Source organism: Grammomys surdaster, unplaced genomic scaffold (genome assembly GCF_004785775.1).
Source record: "Grammomys surdaster isolate TR1022 unplaced genomic scaffold, NIH_TR_1.0 125463, whole genome shotgun sequence".
In the NCBI taxonomy this organism is placed as follows: domain Eukaryota; kingdom Metazoa; phylum Chordata; class Mammalia; order Rodentia; family Muridae; genus Grammomys; species Grammomys surdaster.
In genome coordinates, this window is record NW_021620326.1 from 440,932 (window position 1) to 461,097 (window position 20,166).

The following is a 20,166-nucleotide window of genomic DNA, read 5'->3' on the forward strand; positions in this document are numbered from 1 at the left end:
CAGTTACCACACCGTTTGGATCCTATCATGGCCTCCCCTCAGCCCATCCTCCCTGCAGACTCAGAAACAGCTAGAGGAGATGGCCAGCCTTGGAAAGCCAGTACTCATGAAGGTCAGACATCCCCAGTGTTGAGAGTCCTGACCTAGCAAGAGCAAACAGAATAAAAAATAGCCGGACCTCTACCTAGACACAGAGGAGAAAACACAGGCAGAATTGAGGGGCCAATGACGCTCTAAATTCTCCATAATTGAGTTGTCCCAGACTTTGGTTCATCAATGGTCCACTACTGGATCCTCCTCTGGCCACTGGTCATCCTTCTCTGTCTTGGTTTCTTCTACCTGTTAGCACTTGTTTTCCATTCACACTTCTAGTGAAATAAGTTACTCCACACACCCCCTTAGATCACCTATAGCAAAGACAGTCGCTTCCATCTGCTGTGAGGCTGCCATGTGTCAAGAGCCTAACATATGATATATTCTTCTGACAGCTCTAAACGGCGAGTGCTTATTGTTACCACTGATAACAGAAGAGAATAAAAGATGTGCAGGATTCTACCAGGCAAGTGAATAGTGTTGAGGAGGGTGGGGGAGCAGCGAGGTGGCAGGGAGGGAGGGAGGGAGGGAGGGAGGGAGGGAGGGAGGGAGGGAAAGGCAGGTTTGAAGGGATAGCATCTATTGCGGTGTATAAGCACAGTAGAGATGACACGGCCGCTCACACTGCATCAGCAGTCAGGAAGCAGAGAGAGCCGAATGCTGGACCTCGGCTTGCTTTCTCTTTCTGTCTCTGGCCTTGCAGAGAAAGTGTTCGTCAGTTGTAGGACCCTCCGCTGCAGACTTCTGACATAGTGTATGTGATCCAGACCTATCAGGGAGGAGTCCTCACAGGAGACCAGCAGCTGGAAAGTCCCCTCCATACTCAGTTACATACCTGGAGTCCAAGATTCTATATCACTAACTGGTCACACAAGTTCCTGCAGAGTTTGTTCACAGAGATGGGTTTCTGGTTCATCCCAGACTGCCAAATAGGGCTGGAAATAGGCCAACAAACACAGACACCCCAAAGAACATTCCCAGTGTCACCTTAATTCCTCTTTGCTCCTTCCTCCACTGCCTGTCACGTTCACACTCCTAGTGCAACCTTTCACCTTTTACCAAGTCCTTACCACCCCAGGACGCACCCTTCGTCAGCTTCCAGTTGTCTGGGAGCTACAGAGGAGGGACGATGGAAGGAGAGAGCCCTGGAACAGATCTGTGACCTCTAGCCTGCCAAGCATGGCCTCGTCTGAACAGGACCCACTGAGCACAAGAAGACTGAAGGCTGACTCTTAGCCGGGGTATCCCCAGCTCACCTCCGAGTTTCTCTTGGTTGTCAATCGCGCTCTCTGGGAGCTGGACTGGCTTCTCCTACCTAAGATCTAAATCCAAAGGTGGCCAGATCCACAACCAGAGACGATCAGAGTGAGAGGGATGTTAAGTGTGTCAGCTGAAATCTTAAGTTCAGTGTTTCCGTGCCCTACAGCTTACTAAGTGGTCATCAAACTTATTAGTTAAAAATGTAATTGCAGCTGGGCAGTGGTGGCACACACCTTTAATCCCAGCTCTCAAGAGGCAGAGGCAGGCGGATCTCTTCAGTTTGAGGCCAGCCTGATCTACAGAAAAAGTTCCATGACAGCCAGAGCTACAGAGAAACAAAACAAACATACAGTTATAATAACCATTTGTTCACCCCTCTCCAGGTACACCTAGTCTTTACTGTGCTAAAATCATTGCTAGTGTTCTTTATCTGAATCCTCCGAATATGGCGGCAGCTATGATTACTGTCCCATTTCGCTGACAAGAGCAGAGAAGCTTAAAAAGTTTGAAGAGATTGTCCAAGTTCTCATAGACAATGCCGGCTCAAATGTACATGCACAGAATTCTGACAATTAAGCCAAGCTCTGAATTCAAGTTGCAGCAGGGTCCCTGAAATGTAGAATACCTATTGCTATTCTCCAGCAATAGAAGAGGCATGGCCCCAAACAGCTCTGTTCCTTCTCCAGCCACTGCCCAACACACCACAGTCACCCTTAATGGTGATCAACCCACCTATAGTGACATTCCACTGCCCCGATCCTTCCCTTGAACCCCGTGTGAACAAATCTACCCCCACCTACTGAATCTGGGGAAAGAAATGAAGAAATGTCTTCTTCTAGATGTTGTTTGATTGATTGACTGATTGATATTGATTTTCCACTCTATTGGCCTCAAACCCTATAAGTCTCATTTTCCTAAATTGTGTATGTCACCTTCTCTGACTTTTTTCATCAAGTGCCACTGAAGAAGTTTTTAGTCATATGTATGCCTCTGTATGCATGTGCTACCAGCGTGAGGGTGCCCTTGGAGGCTAGAAGAAGGCATTGGATCCCCTGAGGCTGGCATTGTAGATGGTTTTGAGCTAACCAACACGGGTACAGGGAACCAACCCCAGAGCCTCTCGAAGAGCAGCGAGTGCTCCTAACCACTGCGTCATCTCTCCGGCTTCACTCACTAAAGATTTTTAAAAGTGCTTTTTGTGTCTTTTGTGGCCTTTGTAAATTTATTAGATATATTTCTTCATATTAAGAAATCAAACAAAAATATACATTGGCTATAACTTAGTGAAAGATCTATTAGGAGTCCTAATTGTTATTATACATCTTCAAATCATGGGAAAGTGTGATGTCAGAAACATCCCGAAAACAGTTGATGCATTGTAACGTTGAGTCTGGTGGTCAGAGAGACCCAAGAGAAGGCACTGGGTTGCCTCTTAGCACCGAGTTTCCCACTCTGCGGTGGGGATAACAGCATGGAAACTGTGCCAGAGTGTGCAAGGCTCTTCAAATGGTTTTGGCACTGGCACAATGCTCTCCGAGGGTTGGTCAAACACATTAAAAGGAGACATGCTTCACCAGTTTGAGCAGTGCATATATTTTGTACATGAGGTACTCAGCATCAAACGGCTTGCTCACAAAAACAGTCTCACGGATGCAGGGATATGCATTGCAAAAGCAAATAATTTTTAAAACTTCATGCATCTCTGTGCTTGCGCATGTCAAATGCACGCAGCTGCCCTCAGAGTCCAGAAAAGGCCATCAGATCCCCTAGAGCTGAAGTGACAGGCAGTTGTGAGCTGCCCATCTGGAGTGCTAGAAACAGAACTCTGGTCCTCTGGAAGAGCAAGAAGTGCTCTCAACTGCTGAACCCTCTCTCAGCCCCCACAGTAAAGGATTTTAACTTCAGGAAGGATGAGAAGTGTAAGTCAGTAGCTCAGGTAGCTTTGAGCACGGGCATCTTGTTCTGCTGAGCACAGTGCTGTAGATCAGCTTAGTCAAAGGTGAAGTAGGACTTTCCCCTCACCCTGGCTTGATGCTCTCTTTTTAGGATGGACCAAACCCAACCCAGTCCTCTCCCTGCCCTGTCCCCATCCCTAGGAGAATCTTCCTTCCAACTTCAGCATCAATTTCTAACAGTATCATATCTCTCACCAGAAAACTTAAACACCTCAGCCAATCCTAAAGATGTATGTCTGGATCCCAAAATGAAATGAGCACGCGCATTAGTTTGTCTTTGAAATGTTAAGCTGTGGCGACTCTCTCATGTCTGGGATAATTACTTTAGGGTATAAATCCAAAAGCATTTATACCAGGACTGCATCTCAAGACATAAACATCTCCATAGCTCCGTGCACGCTGCCAAATCATCTCAAACTAATCATGCCGATTTACAGCGCCATCACTGACAGAGTACTGACACTTTAACATGCTAAGTTTAAAGTATGTGTTATATTAATTGTAAGATTGGTAGAGAAAGGCCTTACTATATGGAAGTTGCACATTTCTGGATCAGTGTGGTTAAGTGTATCTTCTCCTGTGATGAATGTCTTTATTTCTGTATCAGTGTGGTTAAATGTATCTTCTCCTGTGATGAATGTCTTTATTTCTTCTTTTAAAATATTGTCATTTGGATATCTATCTGTATAACTATGCCCTGACATTTCCTACTGGAGACAGATAAGAAGTTACATTAGGGGAGGGGTACAGACCCCTGTTCGCAGCAAAGCACTGTGACACTTGTGTTTTGAATGCACACATTTGTTCAGAGACTGTGAGCTGACACTACATGATGAGCAGGTGCCCTGTAAACAGCGCTCTACATCTTAAGAGAAGAACACGGACGCTCAGTAAGGAAACCTTGCTGCCACTCCTTTGCAACGTCACAGAGGGTCAGTCACCCTTGATCACACTGAACTAGTCTTCACCTTTCCACTCTTCCTTCCAGAAGAACAGAAATCGGACTCTCTGGGGACATCAGCCTCACCCCTACTGCTCTCTCCGTTATGAGGCAAACCTTCTTTCACTTCCCAGAGGCTCCAGGGGCATCAAGGTCAACCCTTTCCTCAGAATCTAGAACCACTCCCTGTCTTGAGCTGACATCACAGGGCCTCCTTGAGTGAGGATTTCATTCTGCAATGTGCCATGTTTGGGGGTCAGGAATTCAGGAACACCTTTGCTGGGTGATAATGCTTTCTGTTCACACCCGCAGAGATGACTTGGTGTATCAAGCTGAGCACCTGAAGTGTTCAGGGTGGTCGGGACCTTGGTGAGGAACAGCAGAAGTACCTACACAGTGCTTCTCAACCATGATATCCTCAAGGACATTTGATTTTTTTTCTATGCAGTGACCCAGGGCTCCAAGTGCCATTCTTCTTAGACCATAACTGTTTCCTCATGGTTTGTTCCCAGTCTCCTTCTCAGTCCCACTGTGCTCATTCCCACAGAAAGCTCCCACTTCCTTCACTTCCACACTGTCGACTTCTGATACCTCTCAGCTTTGATTCTCTGCAAGCAGCATGATGTTTCCTATGGGAGCTTCTAATGAAAGCATCGACAGTATTTTCTTCTAAAAATCCTAAGACGGGAAGCTGTCGTCTTATGAAGAGTATAAAAGTCACCTGCTTTATGACAATCGAGTGGCAACATGGCAACATTGCCAAGACTGCAGCCATCTTCTCGAATGCAGAGTCATCTTCTAATAATGTTTGACTCCTCAGTTACCCTTCTTAGGCTGTGTTATCTGGTTAGATGTGTCATTCATGTGAGAACAGTTTACGTCCTGCCAAGCCCTGCACAGCACATAAGATGAACCCACAGGCAGAAAGGATGCTCACAGCCTGCTATTTATCATACTGTTGTTGCTGCTGCTGCTGTTTGGGGGTTTATTTGAGATAGGGTTTCTCTGTGTAGCCCTGGCTGTCCTAGAACTAACTCTGTAGACTAGGCTGGCCTCAAACTCACAAAGAAACTCCCCTCCCCGCCTTCTGAGTGCTGGGATTAAAGGTGTGTGTCACCACCACCGGGCTGTTTATTACACTTTTCATCCATAGCTCAGCAGCTTCCTGCCCCTGCCCCTGCCCCTGCCCCTGCCCCTGCCCCTGCCCCTGCCCCTGCCCCTCTTTTCTCCCCATTATTCAGGTTCCCAGCCCCCAGGCTAACCAAAGACGTTCTGCTCCCCTCCCCCTCCATATCTTTGTCTCCACACAGGCCTCTGACTGTCTGCTCATCACAGCTGTTCTGGGTCAAGCTCCAGACATGTGTGTTATTGTGGAGGCTCCTCAGGATGAGGTTTTTGCTTAGTGTGCACACTTTCCTTTTAAATGTGGTGTCCAGGGGTGTTGTCTCTTACATGCCCCACTCCCGGAGATGACTCCGACTTCCCTTCACTCTCCTGGGGACCATGCAGAACCTGGGGACCATGCAGAACCTGGACACTGAAGTAGGACGCAGATAACATGCGGTGGCTTCCTGGTGTCTCTGGGTGATGCTGGACCCAGCCTGCTCTCTTTCTCACAGTTTCTTACGTAGTATTTTTAAAAGCTTTTCAAATACAAATCTTTGCTCAAAAACAGAAAAAAAAGCTTCCCCCCACCAACACACTCACCCACATTACAATGTCTGAACTGGCACTAGGGGTAACAGGATTTCAAATCTGGGACTATATCTGACACAATCACAAACTAAAGCTGGAGGACTTTCTCGGGGTCACGAAGCTGGTCAGGTGGCTTAGTTGCATCTGCAGCCAAGCCTCGGTCCTTCCAGGGCTCCTGCTAAGAACTACCCAAAGGAGCAGAGATCCACAGGCTGGCTAGCATGGCTATGAGCTTAGCTGACATCTCCCTACTAAAAATGACCACACAATGCACTCACTTTCTCGAAAAAGTTTAGAGAGTTATTAGTTTTTGCATGGATTCCCTAGCCCTCCCATACCCCATCCCCACCCCATCCACGCCCCCGAATCTGAAGGTGACATTTGGAAAGGAATGTAAAGAAAGGCGCATTCAGAACTGAAAAGAGAAGAAAGGGTAGCCCGGTAGATGCCTGGGGAAGGGCCCGGGACTGGGACGTTCTTCCTACAGGATAGCTGTGGGAGTTTTCAGCAAGATCATCAGATTGCGTTTATTCAAAGGAGCCAGGCCCTGCTCTGCGCTCTGGTCTAGGCTCAGCTGAAGAGTGACAAAAGGCTGCGGGGACGCGGGGTGACGCCCCTCCGTGTGTCTTCCAGGCATTCAGGAACTGGTGCCAAATCAGAGGTGCTGGGAGAGGCTTTGGGAGTGACACGCAGCTGGGAGGCTTGCGCACCCAGGGCACGCCCCTGCCGCGTCCCACTAGCAGGTCTTGGGGGACCTGAGCAGGCTCAAGCAGGCTCAGTCACTTACCCCCCAGCTCCTCCTCCAGCAATCGGGCTATATAGATCTCTCAGGTCAGGGCGCAGAAGTGCCTGGGCAATCTGGGCTTAACGGGCCCTCCTGGCCCGCGGGAGAGAAAGGGACGCTCACCTTTGAGCTCCTGCACAGCGCCTCCCCTGCACCGGCACTACCCAGCCCGGGTGGCTGTCCCAGAAGTCCGAAGTCGCGGGTTCGGTACCGAATCAGGCAACAGTGCCACTGTTGTCTTCAGGGCTGATTCCTTCTGGCCTTGCACTCGCGCCTCTCTGCCCTCCGAGCCAGGATGGTGAGCCCAACAACTTCCGAAGTGCAACCCACCATGGGGGTCAAGATCTTCTCGGCCGGCGTTTCAGCCTGCCTGGCGGATATCATCACCTTCCCGCTGGACACCGCCAAAGTCCGTCTTCAGGTAGAGTTCAGTCAAGTTGGCAAGGGTTCTCCAACCAGAGCAACTGCTGTGGGCATCCCTGTGATGTGTGCTGTGCTCTAACCGCACTTTCTCAGGGTGGCTCTGTCTTGGGAATGAATGCTATCAGAAAGGAAATGAGACCCTTTTCTCCGATTGGCTGAAGAGCTGCAGGTGATGGGCTAACAATGACCTCTACCAAACCCTTCATAAGGCAATGGTGTCCTGAGCAGGTGGAGTCCCAGTAATTAAAGCAAACCCCTCAGAGTTTACAAGACTGGCGCTATCATCTGTCTTTGAGTCTTCAGGGGTACTGCACCATCCTGTTTTTTAGGGGCTTTGGAGAGTTCCTGGGTACCTTGTTTAGGTGATTAGAGCCTGCATTGTAGCAAGCTCCATCTCTGAGATGGAGATAGATAGATAGATAGATAGATAGATAGATAGATAGATAGATAGACAGAAAGATGCAATTATGGGATGGTATGCAGGAGAGGTTGTTTAGAAAGGAAATCTATAAAGAGCCTTACCTGGGGCGTGCACCAGTCTTGTTTAGTCTTCTCCCACCCTGACACACCAGGTAGGACCCCTTTCCTTAATGGACAGCCACTTCCCTCTGACCTGAATCTTTCTGATTTCCAGATCCAAGGTGAAGGCCAAGCTTCCAGCACCATTAGGTATAAAGGTGTCCTAGGGACCATCACCACCCTGGCAAAAACAGAAGGATTGCCGAAACTGTACAGCGGTCTGCCCGCGGGTATTCAGAGGCAAATCAGCTTTGCCTCGCTCAGGATTGGCCTCTACGACACGGTCCAAGAGTACTTCTCTTCAGGGAGAGAAAGTAAGGAGCCATGCCCCAGACCAGGTTCTATCCAAAAACTGAAAAATTAGTAATAATGTGTTTGCCCAGCATGAGCTAGGCCCTGGGTTCTGTCCTAGCAGCCCCAACTCACCCAAAGTAACAGAGTGTAGTGGCCTTCATAACAAATTGTCAAAAAAAACCAATATTTACACTGTCTCTTTTCTCCTAGAAAGAAAAGGAGATATGCATATCAGTTCTTCTCCTGTTTACATTTGTAAAAATCAACTGACTAGTGAGGGAAGCTTGTGTTTCTTCGTGGGAAATGTGGGTGGGCTATAAAGCAATGCTCAGTGCAGACTTTCCCAAACAGCAGAGTCCCAGAGAAGCCTAGAGAGCATGTGCAAAGTCAGAAAGAGGCCATCACACTCCCCGAGTCTGCATGAATGTCTAAGTAAAACTCATCCACACAGGACAGGTCTGGATGTCAGAGGTTAGCAAGAGGAGACATCTAGAGTGACTCATCCGGATAATTTTCTGCAAATTCTTTTTCTTTTTCTTTTTTCTTTTTTTTTTTTTTTGAGACAGGGTTTCTCTGTATAGCCCTAGCTGTCCTGGAACTCACTCTGTAGACCAGTCTGGCCTCAAACTCAGAAATCTGCTTGCCTCTGCCTTCCAAGTTCTGGGATTAAAGGTGTGCGCTACCACTGCCCGACTTCTGCAAATTCTTTAGTCAATCACCAGTTATGTTCAGGCTCCAAAGTATAATCAGATATGTTCTGTTAGTGCTCCTTGTTCTGCTTTCTGCTTCTTCAGTGGATCTAGTAAGATTTGTTGAACTGTCCTGAGTGGGAAACAGTGCTTGGTTGTCCAATGACAGTTGCCGCTCTAGATAGCCTCCAGCTCAGCTGGCTACACAACCATGACATCTGCTGTGTTGCAAGCCACCACAGAACAGGCACAGTGAAGAGGCATGATCGTACAAGACTCTTGAAGAGTTGGTATCTGCACTGACTCTTGAGAGAGCAGTAGGAGACTTCAAGGGCCAAAGTGGTAAGGAAAGTCCTTTCCACCGAGTGAGGACTGCACAAAATCTGAGCGAGGAGCTGACATGCAGGGCAGAAAGAGCGGGCACATTGGTTAGAAGGGACAGGTGAGTCCAGAAAAAGCAGGAAGTGGTCACAAAGGGCCTTGCAGTTCATGCTAAGGAGATTGCATTCTGCCCATACAATGATGGGAAGTCACTGCAAATATGCTAAGCAGGTCATCAGGTGTGGTGACATGTACCTGGAATCTCAGAACTACAGAGATAGGAACAGGAAGATCAAGAGTTCAAGGCCAGCCTGAGACACCTAGAAAGATTCTGTCTCAAGTCAATAAATAAATAGCTAGGCATAGAACTCAGTGGTAGAACACTTGGTCTTGGGTTCAGTCTTCAGCATGAAAAAAAAAAAAAAAACAAGTCAAGCAAGTGTGATACAAACATTTATACTTCAAAGGATTGGGTTGGCAGCAGTAAAGAATACGTATATAAGAAATCGTAAGTCAGAAATGATTGTGGTATGCACTATTGCATGCAAGGAAGAAGAATCAGGACGCCGATCAGAATCCTTTAAAACACAACTGATTAAGTGTGGTGGGAAAGAAAGCTGCTACCAGCTTGGTGTGTTCTGTGTGCTGAGAGCTTTATCAGTCTGAACTCAGGCCCAGTGAGCATGATGTTGGTATTATCCTTGTTTTGTGGACTGGAGGCAGAGGTGGAAAGACAAAGGAAGGCCTTAATGAGTGAACATTCTTGAACCTTAACTGTACTCACTGTAGAATGAATATTGAGTTTCAGGATTACTGAAGTTTTATTAAATGATGTTTGTCTTCATCAACAGACTTTTTTTTTCCAAATTTTTAAGACAAAGCCTTCTCTGTCCTATTTTTTTGGTCCCTTCTGAATATTGTCTGATGTCTTGCATGAAGGCAGTTGCCCACTGGGTTTTCCCTAGGACCACTAAGTTCAATAATCAACATTGTCATCGATAGGGGAAACCTAGCATCACTGCTGACCAGGTGCCTCCTCCCAGCTGGGAAATACTAAAATGACAGGTAAACATGGGAAAGGATAAAGCTGCTGTTTTTCCTTTTTCCTTGGAAGTCTTCATCTTGGGGGAGAAAAATAAAAACCTAGGCTACTGAAGTTTTCTAGTACTAGTGTTTGTTGTGAGTCGGTGCAACTTCCAAAACCCATCAGCATCTGACAGAGCATCAGGAAAGAAGGAAGGACACAATGTAAACATACTAGAGACAGAGAGGTGGCTCAGAGAGGTGGCTCAGTCAGTAAAGTGCCTGCCTCGTAAGCACAGGGACCTGAATCCTAGAACTCACACCACCACCCCAAATCCAGGTGTGCTAGCACCAGCGCATGGTGTCTGCCAGGCAAGCTGCCCAGCAGCAAGAGATCCTATCTCAAAAAAGCCAAATAATGGTTCCTGGAGAAGCATGGGCAGAGTTTGTCCTCTGGCACACACACACACACACACACACACACACACCATGCTTTGGTTGGGGCAGGGCTCTCGATTTTTCTTTTCTTGACCATCTTTTTATTCTTCCTGGATAGCACCTGCCTCTTTGGGGAACAAGATCGCAGCTGGCTTAATGACTGGAGGTGTGGCAGTATTCATTGGGCAGCCTACAGAGGTTGTGAAGGTCAGAATGCAAGCACAGAGCCACCTGCATGGGATCAAACCCCGCTACACTGGGACCTACAATGCTTACAGAGTTATAGCCACCACAGAAAGCTTGTCAACACTTTGGAAAGGTAGCTAACTGCCAAGAGGACTGCCATAGTACTTAAGGAGCAAAACCCAGTCATCGGCTCAGTTGTTAAATGCTGTCTTGTTTTTCTACAGGGACGACCCCTAATCTAATGAGAAACGTCATCATCAATTGTACAGAGCTGGTAACATATGACCTCATGAAGGGGGCCCTTGTAAACAACAAAATAATGGCAGGTACTTCCCATTTTATACCACAAACATGTCTGCACTTTCCTATCTCGGTTTAGAGTTTCTAAAGACAAGCTGTATTGAATTGCTTAATTCTACTAGACTTCTCTTTTGAGAGGGGTGTTTGTGTGTGTGTGTGGTGTGTGTGTGTATGTGTGTGTGTGTGTGTGTGTGTGTGTGTGAGAGAGAGAGAGAGAGAGAGAGAGAGAGAGAGAGGGAATCAGAGTCACAATATAGCCCTATGGTCAGGACCTTGCTATATAGACCAGGCTAGTCACTATGTACTGGGTTAAAAGTGTGTCCCTACCACACCTAACAAATTTAATTAAAAGTTGTGTTGGAACAGAGCTTTTGTTTCAGCTTTGCTGTAAAAGTACAAAAGAATATTGCAGCAATAGTCTCCATTAATATAGCAAGAAGTGAACGTCTACTGCAATTCCCCTCTTAGGCCTGCGGAATCAGGAGGCAGTCAAGACACGAGGAGTTAATCATGATTTCATCTAAATCACATCCAAACTGTTTTCACAGACACGGACACATTCTCCTTTGATGATTTGAATTCAATCTAATGGTGCTAGGGGCTTGTGTATCAGGCATTATACCAGGTCCAAGGCACAAAGAAAACAGTGTTAGCCTAAGATAATAAATCTGTAAACGGGTCTGCAGCCATTAGCATGTACCAGCCATGTTTCTCTACGAAGCACATGCTACTTCTTATATGCTAATATATTTATAAGCGATCATATTAGCTTCCTGTTACTAATAGGTTTACAAGTATCTAACAGGTAAGTATAACCACATGTAGCTCAAAGTCTGGTGTTGGTCACTTTCAGATGACGTCCCCTGCCATTTACTGTCAGCTCTTGTCGCCGGGTTTTGCACCACACTCCTGGCCTCCCCAGTGGATGTGGTAAAAACAAGATTCATCAACTCTCTGCCAGGACAGTATCCAAGCGTGCCCAGCTGTGCAATGACCATGTACACCAAGGAAGGACTGACAGCCTTTTTCAAAGGGTAGGATATGACCTTCTATGTCTATAAAGTTGTGTTTAAGGTGCCTGTGTGTGGGGAGGGGACTGTCTCAGCAAGACAACTGGCATTTAGCCTACCAGGTCCCTGCAATGGCCTCCAACTACGTCTTTGCCTCTTCATAAATGTCTTCAACCCACCAATTCAATCATGCCACAAAGTAAAAGCTAAATAATTCTTTTTGGTAGCACTTGAGGAGAATCAAATCCAGGGCCTTACACATGCCAGGCAGCGAGTGTTATGCCATCAACCTAATTTAAAATATTTCTATTAAAGCAAAACCTCAGAAAATGTAACACAGAAAACGCTCTTTGAATAATGATTACATTCACTTTGAAAGTACTACTGAGAAATAGATTATATTTTCCTACAAAGTGCTGGTGTATTATATTGGAAACCACTTTCCTAATAAAATACAATATGACCTAGCTTTTAAAAATATATTAAATTTAACCTTTTAACCTTTTGAATTGCAAAGCCATACCCTACAATTTATAACTAAAATATGAATCTACCATGCATATTATATAAAATTCTAAGTCTGTTCTTATGATACATTAATACAAATAATACACATTGTAAGACATTAACTTAAATGGACATAGCACTTATAAATTATTAACCACTCAATAATTTCCAAATTTAATTTTTTAAATGTTGTTTCTAAAATTTTAAAATATTTTCTAATATGGGTTAATGTTGACAAATGGTACTAAATTAAACAGGCTGAGTTTGCTGTGGTGGCACATACTTGTAATCCCAGAACATGGGCGGCTAGGGCACAGGACTGCCGTGAGTACCAGAGCCACATAGCAAGACCCTGTCTCAAAAAAAAAGAAACCAGGAGAAGGCTCAGTCTGTAAAGCACTTGCCACATGTACATGGGAACTGGAGTTCTGTTCCAGAGCCTGTGTAAAAGCTGGGCATGATGGCATATGCTTGCAAGCCCAGCACTAGGGAGGCAGAAAAATGGGGTTCCCTGGTACTCACTGGCCAGCCAGGCTGGTCTAATATTTAGCTCCGCATCTCAGGAGAGACCCTGTCTCAAAAAGAATTCCATGCAGAGGAACAACCAAGCTTAATCTCTGATGGTGGTGGGGAGCTAGTGTTTAATGGATGAAGAGTCTGAGGAAACAAAATGTCACACAGTCAGGTGCTTACTACACATCGTACATGCATTTATGCTACGAAGTTATACACTGAAAAAGGTTGGAACCTCAATATTTATGTTATTTATACATATTCTCCCCCCCCTCTCTCTCTCTCTCACACACACACACACACACACACACACACACACACACCTGGGTCAAGAGAACTATGTTGGCACATGTGTAGTCCTAGCACTGGGGAGACAGGGCCAGAAGTATTGATTGCTAGTAGTCTGAAGCTAGCTTAGGCTGCGGAGGCTACCCTGAGCTATATAGCAAGACCCACTCTCAAAACAAAACCAAAACAAACAGTAAGAGCAAAGCAAATTGGAAGGTACTTTTTTCAGGAGAGACTTCTTTTAAAGAAAAATCTACTCAGGGCTGCGGAGAAGGCTCTGTGATTAAAAGTGCTGGCTGTTCTAGAGAACCTAGGTCTGGTTCCCAGCATTCACATGGTAATTTTCAGCCATCCACGTGACTCCTGCTCAGAGGATCGGATCTCCCCAGCCTTCTTGCGCACATAGTGCACACGGGCATGCTGGGAAAACACAGATACACAAAATTGTATTAAAAAAAGAAATCTAGTCAAAGCAGCTTTAACCGTTAACACACTTGTCTTCTGGAGCAATCGTTGGAATAAAAACCATTCTGCAGAATTTAGAGGAATTCCCTAAACCCAGAACTGACTGAGTCATGTTAGACAATACCAGCTTCCCCACCTGGATGTGGTCAATGGGCTGAGCACTTTTCTTCCCTCTGTGTCCTCTTAAGAGTTTCCTACTTCCTGTTTAGGAAGTAAAGTGAAACAAAAGTTTCCTCTCCGATCCAAAGGAGGGCAGTGTTGCTTAGCAATGCCATTGCTTCAGCTCTGTGGGGTGGGAGACAGGCAGGGCTGGTCTGAGTGGGCTCTTGCTCTGAAGCAGTAGAGACACCTAAATGAAACCTGAGAGGAAAAATGAGTGACTTCGTCATGATCATCAGGTACTTTTATCTTCCTTCCTTGTATCTTACGATTCACATAAGCTGCCCATCACCATGGCCTTATGACTTTCAAACAACTAACAGGACAGTGCCATGTGCTTCCCCAGGTTTGTGCCTTCTTTTCTGCGACTCGGGTCCTGGAACGTCATCATGTTTGTGTGCTTTGAACAGCTGAAAAAAGAGCTGATGAAGTCCAGGCAGACAGTGGACTGCACCACATAAGCAACCTGGAGGAAGTGACGCTAATCATCATTGGGCTCCTGTGCTGGGAGACCACAAATAAAACCAACCGAAGAAATCAAACGAACAGCTCTGTTCACTTTATTTACGTTAAAAGATAATTTCCAGTAGAGAGTTTTGAAACATCTTTTAATTTTCTTTAAAGGGAAAACTAATGCATACACATAATTTTTATTTTTACTGTCTTAAGGATGTAACCAGTAATATCCTGACAAAATAATGCCTATATAAGGTGCTGTATTTAACTGGTCTTTGGGAAGAGATGGGGGTGTATGACTGGGTATAAATAATTCTAATTACAGCTCAAACTAGTGGAAAGGAAAAACTAAGTTCAAAACACTTTACATCGATAAACACTTTTAAACGGAAGCTATCAAAGAAAATATTGCCATTTCATTTTATTTATTAACCACAGTTCACAGCTAATATACTCAATAAAGTATTGCTAGTTCCATTTAAGATTTATCTTTTCAAGAAGTCTATACCTGGATTTAAGACTTGAGGCTCAGCTAGAATACAGAATCGTCCCCATAGCAAGGGAAGTTCTTCGGAATCAAAAGTACAAACTAACTCAGTTCATACAGGTGTCTGTCCATATCTTATGGCATCTATAACATCTTACAACTGGAGATGCAATATTCATTTGGTCACTAATGTTATCATTGGTGAATCTTGATTCTGGCTTTCCCACAGTTGGAAGGTGACCAGCAGCAGCAGAGTGAGAGTTGGGTTGTTTTGTTTCCCACTCTTACAAACGGAGAGCTGAGCAGCCTACAGGACACTCAGGCAGTCAGGTACCCTGAAGGGAGTGGTTCTGATACTCTGATCAGGAATCTGTATGTGACTCTTGAAGGTCCTGTTCCCCAATTGGTTCTTAATTGGTCAATGAAGATGCTAGTAGCCAATGAGCTGGGCAGAATAAGCAGGACTTCCAGTTTCCCTCAGGCACGCTGGCAGATTCAAGGGAGGAGAAAAAGATTCGCCACGCTTTGGAGGGAGAGAGCCACCATCCATGTGAGATCTAGGGTGGAGTGGCCATTGTCCACTTCCCTGACTGGGCCTGGAGTAGCAGGCGGGAGGTTAGAAACATACCTAAGCTGAGGGCAGATTTAGGGTGTTGAGGGAGAAGAAGTGTACAATAGCAGAGGAAGGCTTAGAAGAGCCTGGCCATTGAGGTAAAGCATATCAAAACTAAGCTTCTGCGTGTGCGTGTGTGTGTGTGTGTGTGTGTGTGTGTGTGTGTGTGTGTGTGCATGTGTGTGTGTGCATGTGTGTGTGTGCATGTGTGTGTGTGCATGTGTGTGTGTGCATGTGTGTGTGTGTGCATGTGTGTGTGTGTGTGTGTGTCTTTCATCCACAGATCCGAGGGAACCTGGGCAGGGCTGATAGTGAGGTCCGCCTAGAGCTTAAAGCAGGGTAGTAGGAACTACTTGCTACAGTCCCTGTTCCTGTTTTAGTCGATTCAAGATGTGTTGGCTTTGGCAGTTTCCCTCCTGGGCCTCATACTGCTGTGTCAATCTGTTTTGTGTCGCTGTGGGTCTTTTTGCTCCACCCACATGGAAATTGTCGGTAAACAGGAGCTATTCTTCATATGCTGGTCTTTGGTGGCTTCTGTGTCCGTCTATGTATGACAACAGCTGCAGCAGAGGCAGAAGCAGAAATGGTGTCCCTAGTGCAGGTGTATGTACAGGGCACTTAATTCTGCGTGTCCACCCTTCTGTAGCCCTGGGCTGTGACGGGTGCACCGTGGCATCAGAGCACCTCAGTCCTTGACGACAGACAGTTTTGCAACTCTTGTATAGGTCTAGGAAGATGAGACTTCTATATCTAACTTAATCCTGCTCAGTGTCACAGCTACTGTCCAGGCTTGGTCTGCAAGCTACAGAGCTGGAGGAAGACAAGACACTTAGAAACCTTTTATTCAAGTTAATGTTGCAATGTGAAGGGAGGCAGGATGGATATCACTTCCTAGCTAATTCCCTTAGTGACCCCAGGCAGCCTGATCCAATAGCCAGAGAAGGGATGTTTGCACCAATCACAGCAGGCATCCTATGCAAATGAAACCGTGTTCACACTAACCAGCCTCAGCTCTTGGGACCCATCACAGCAGTTCCTCAGCCAGACCACCGGGGGCTCCTTCCCTGGCCTGTGTGGAAATGGTTCGAGGGTTGTGTAGCTTGTCTTTGGCTTCTTTATGGGATCTTCTTTCTTCTTTCCTTCTCCACCCTTTCAGCCCCCTAATCCTAGATAAGAGAGAAAAAAGGACAGAGAGAAAAAGAAAGAGATCCCTGAATAAAGTCAGGGTCAGAAAGGAGGCAATGTTATTGTTAGACTACTTCCTGCTGATTAGGGGCATCAAGTTCCTTGAGGCAAATTTGATCTTCACCGTCAGGATATGTAATTTCTTAACCTTGTTGTTTCTTCGTCTTTGTACATGAGTACTTAATAAATCTCGACCAACAGCCCACCCAGGCTCTCAGGGCCCTTAGCATTTATATACCTAAAATTCCAAATATCACATAATGCCAAAAACTATCTACAGCTGGCAAAATCGCGCCCCTGCCAGAGCACCAGGCAAATCCCACTCAGCTGCTGTGGACAACCTAAAGCAGCCTCACATCCCACTTGTGCGATTAAAACGAAAACATATTCTTAAGATATTTTTGTGGTTTTTAAAGAAACCCAAACTCCAGAATTCTCACCACAAGGTTGTCTGGAGTTCCCCAAGGCTTGTGAGAGTAAAAACTTTGCTACAGACAGGTGGTTTGAAACAGTCCTGAGGCTGTACCTCCAGGAACTGGGGCAACCAGTGCCTTTCTTTGTGTATTTCTGACAAGGTATTCCTGGAGTTTTCAAAGCAGCTAGTATTTACACGAGGGTAATCCTGCTGTGTTTGATCAGAGTCAAATTGTCTCATCCTTCAGCATCTTTGCTTACTTACAGGAAGATGAGCCCCAGATTGCATGCTCAGCACAAAGACCTAAAGACCTTAAATAGTAACACTAATAGTGATTTTAACACTTAACACCTGCCCAGGACCTAGGGAGAGCTGAGTCTCCTTTACCTGTCTCAGGGGAAGGACACGTTTGTTCTTTTTATAGTAACCCATCTTCAGGGAACTCACTCAAGAGAGATACAACCCTTTCTTCCAGACCAGCATTAATATTTTCATAAGTGAGGATCCTCCAGGACCTAATTACCCAGCCCAGCCCAGCCCAGCCCTTTCATGTTCCACCATCTCAGTGGTACACGCCAGGGGTGACTCCAGTAGTGTATGAAACTAGAGGCATAGCCACACCAAAGCCCTCACCGCCATTCCTCGTTTGTTAACTGCAGGACTTTGTGGTGGGCGCTTTCACATCTTTCCACTGCGTCTTTCCACTGTGCAACAGCTCGGACCATTCCGATTTGCTCAGACCTGACTTCCTATGCCATGTGAGCATCTCCCTTTTGCAGCGGCTTCTCATCTGGGGTCATCACCACCTACCTGTGCAAGCACACCTGAGAGATAGGTGAAGATGCTCATGTGCACAGCTTTGAGCAGTGAGGAATTGGGATGCTACATCAGTTTCTCATTTCTGCCAACCCTCGGGTAAAATGACACTGAGCTGTCAAACTCCAGCTGCATTCAGTGGCATTCTGCTTAATATTAAGACCCTTTCAGTCTCCTCTCAAACCTGGGTCCTCCAAAAGAACACTCAGTGTTCTTAACCACTGAGCCATCTCTCCACCACTCCTTAATGTTGTTTTTTGTGGGTTTTTTGTTTTGTTTTGTCCCCCCTTTTTATTTATCCTTTCTTTTTTATTGGATATTTTATTTATTTACATTTCAAATGTTTTCCCCTTTTTAGGTCTCCCCTTCTGAAACCCCCCATCCCATCCTCCCTCCCCCTGCCTCCGTGAGAGTGCTCCCCCCCACCCTTAACACAAAAGAATATTGAGCTCTTTTCAGATGCTTTTGCTGCACCTACAACCATCATACAAATTTTCAAATACTTATAAGGAAAATTACATTGGTTTTATCCTGGGCATAAACTAAACTAAGGCATTATCACATATTAAAAATAATCTGTATGCGTGACATTATAGTTGAAATATTTAGTATATTTTCAAATTTGGTTTGCTAGCATTTAATTTAGGATTATTTCATCTAACACATTTTCCTAAAATATATGCTTTTCATACTGTTCTTTGGGGCAGCAAGATTAGAGCAGCCTCATAGATTGCAGACTCTACATTATTTGTAAAAATTTTGTTTTTTTGTTAAAGATTTATTTATTTTATGTCTATGCATACACTGTTGCTATCTTCAGACACACCAGAAGAGGCATCAGGTCCCATTACAGATGTTTGTGAGCCACCATGTGGTTGCTGGGAATTGAACTCAGTATCTCTGGAATACCAGTAGTGTTCTTAATCACTGAGCCATCTCTCCAGCCCCCAATTTTGTTGTTTAATGTAGGACTGTGAAAGGACAGCATGGTTTCTGGTTGAGCACTGGCTAGAGATGGCCAGAGACCCAATAGGTTGGAGACCTCACAGGTTTCCCTGCAAGGGACAGCATACATTTTGCCACACTCCCTGACTCGAGGCTCCTGACATGAGGCAGAAGATCCCCATCGATCAGCACCTTTCAGGCACTTAGGACAACACCCCCACTAGCCCCTCCACAGGTAGAGGGTGTGACTACAGGCCACAGAGCCTCAAGACAGATCTCCATACTCATGAGATACCTAAAAGCCAGAGGGCATAGCCAGTTAAGCTTTCCATCTCAGACCCTCCTACTTGCAAAAGGTATTTAACCTCAGACCCACCCTGAGAACATGGAGTACAGCTTCATCCATTTTCCGCCATGACAATAAACATTTTAAGATCATAGACTATCTCTCGTCTTTGGAGTCCAATGTGGGGAACCACAGAGAAGGTCTTCAACTACCGAACCCGCCGCCTAACTTCCCACCAAAGACTCCTCTACATTCCAGCCACGAGAGACCCAGCCATGACACAGCCAAGCAAGTTGCCATGACCAAGAGTCTCATTCCCCCTCGGGTCGCTGCTGGAGCTTCTCTTCCTCCACCCTTCAGCTGTGGGTCAATCCAGCCCGTACGCCACCACCCCCCTCAACCCTTCTGCAGCCTCTCAGCAGTGCCTGAGAGCCTAAGGACTGAGGTCAGTTGGTCTCTGGCCACCTCTTGGTCCAGGGACCTCCAACCCAAGAGCTCTGGCCCACATGGGATCTCAAACTGTGTTCTCTCCACCCTGGAGCAGAGTCGGGAGGCTTCCCACAGCCCAGTGTCTGCCCAGTGCAGTGTGGAGTGAACTCAGTCAACTTCCCGTGCTTCTGTCCTGAGCCACAGTCCCAGCCACCTGGGGTGGCAGACACTCGGGACCCACAACTCAGCCCAAAAGAACCCACCCCCGCGTGCACCCTACAACCCAACAGTTTACTACTATTTTTAAAGTATTACTTTACTTACCATCAAGCAGAGTTTCCAATAGAAAGTTTAATTGTTTCATCGATGGTTCTAGGGCTATCGGTTTCCCTTTTTTGTATTTTTAGTAAGTCTGTTTTAAAGAAATTTTTGTATTTCATCTAAGTTTCAAATTTTGACAGAATTATTCTTTATATTTTTTCATTTCATTATTTGTAGGATCTGTAGTAATGCCCCATATTTCATTCTTGACATTTTCTTCCCTTTTATTCTTGATTAGTCTCACCAGTTTATCAGCATTTGGACTTAAAAAGCAAACTTTGAAACATCTGTTGGTCTTGAACCCGAAGCATAGACAAGAGTTAGCAGCCTAGGGCTCTACTTGGTATGGGA

General features: G+C 45.7%; 1 protein-coding gene across 1 annotated transcript; it reads left to right on the forward strand.

Annotated features, from left to right (window-relative positions):
* Window positions 1–6,786: 6,786 nt before the first annotated feature.
* On the forward strand, window positions 6,787–14,402 carry Ucp1 (uncoupling protein 1). Its single transcript, XM_028786315.1, has 6 exons — window positions 6,787–7,148; window positions 7,785–7,983; window positions 10,553–10,753; window positions 10,845–10,946; window positions 11,774–11,954; window positions 14,209–14,402. The coding sequence occupies exons 1-6, from the start codon at window positions 7,023–7,025 to the stop codon at window positions 14,321–14,323; spliced, it is 924 nt and encodes a 307-aa protein (XP_028642148.1). The 5' UTR covers window positions 6,787–7,022; the 3' UTR covers window positions 14,324–14,402.
* The last annotated feature ends 5,764 nt before the right edge of the window (window positions 14,403–20,166 follow it).

What these genes read in the sequence shown, in the direction of transcription:
- Ucp1 (XM_028786315.1), top strand. Translation starts at nt 7,023, where the DNA reads ATGGTGAGCCCAACAACTTCCGAAGTGCAACCCACCATGGGGGTCAAG. An exon ending in CCGCCAAAGTCCGTCTTCAG is followed by an intron (nt 7,149 to 7,784) that starts GTAGAGTTCAGT and finishes TCTGATTTCCAG; the next exon opens with ATCCAAGGTGAAGGCCAAGC. An exon ending in CTGACAGCCTTTTTCAAAGG is followed by an intron (nt 11,955 to 14,208) that starts GTAGGATATGAC and finishes GTGCTTCCCCAG; the next exon opens with GTTTGTGCCTTCTTTTCTGC.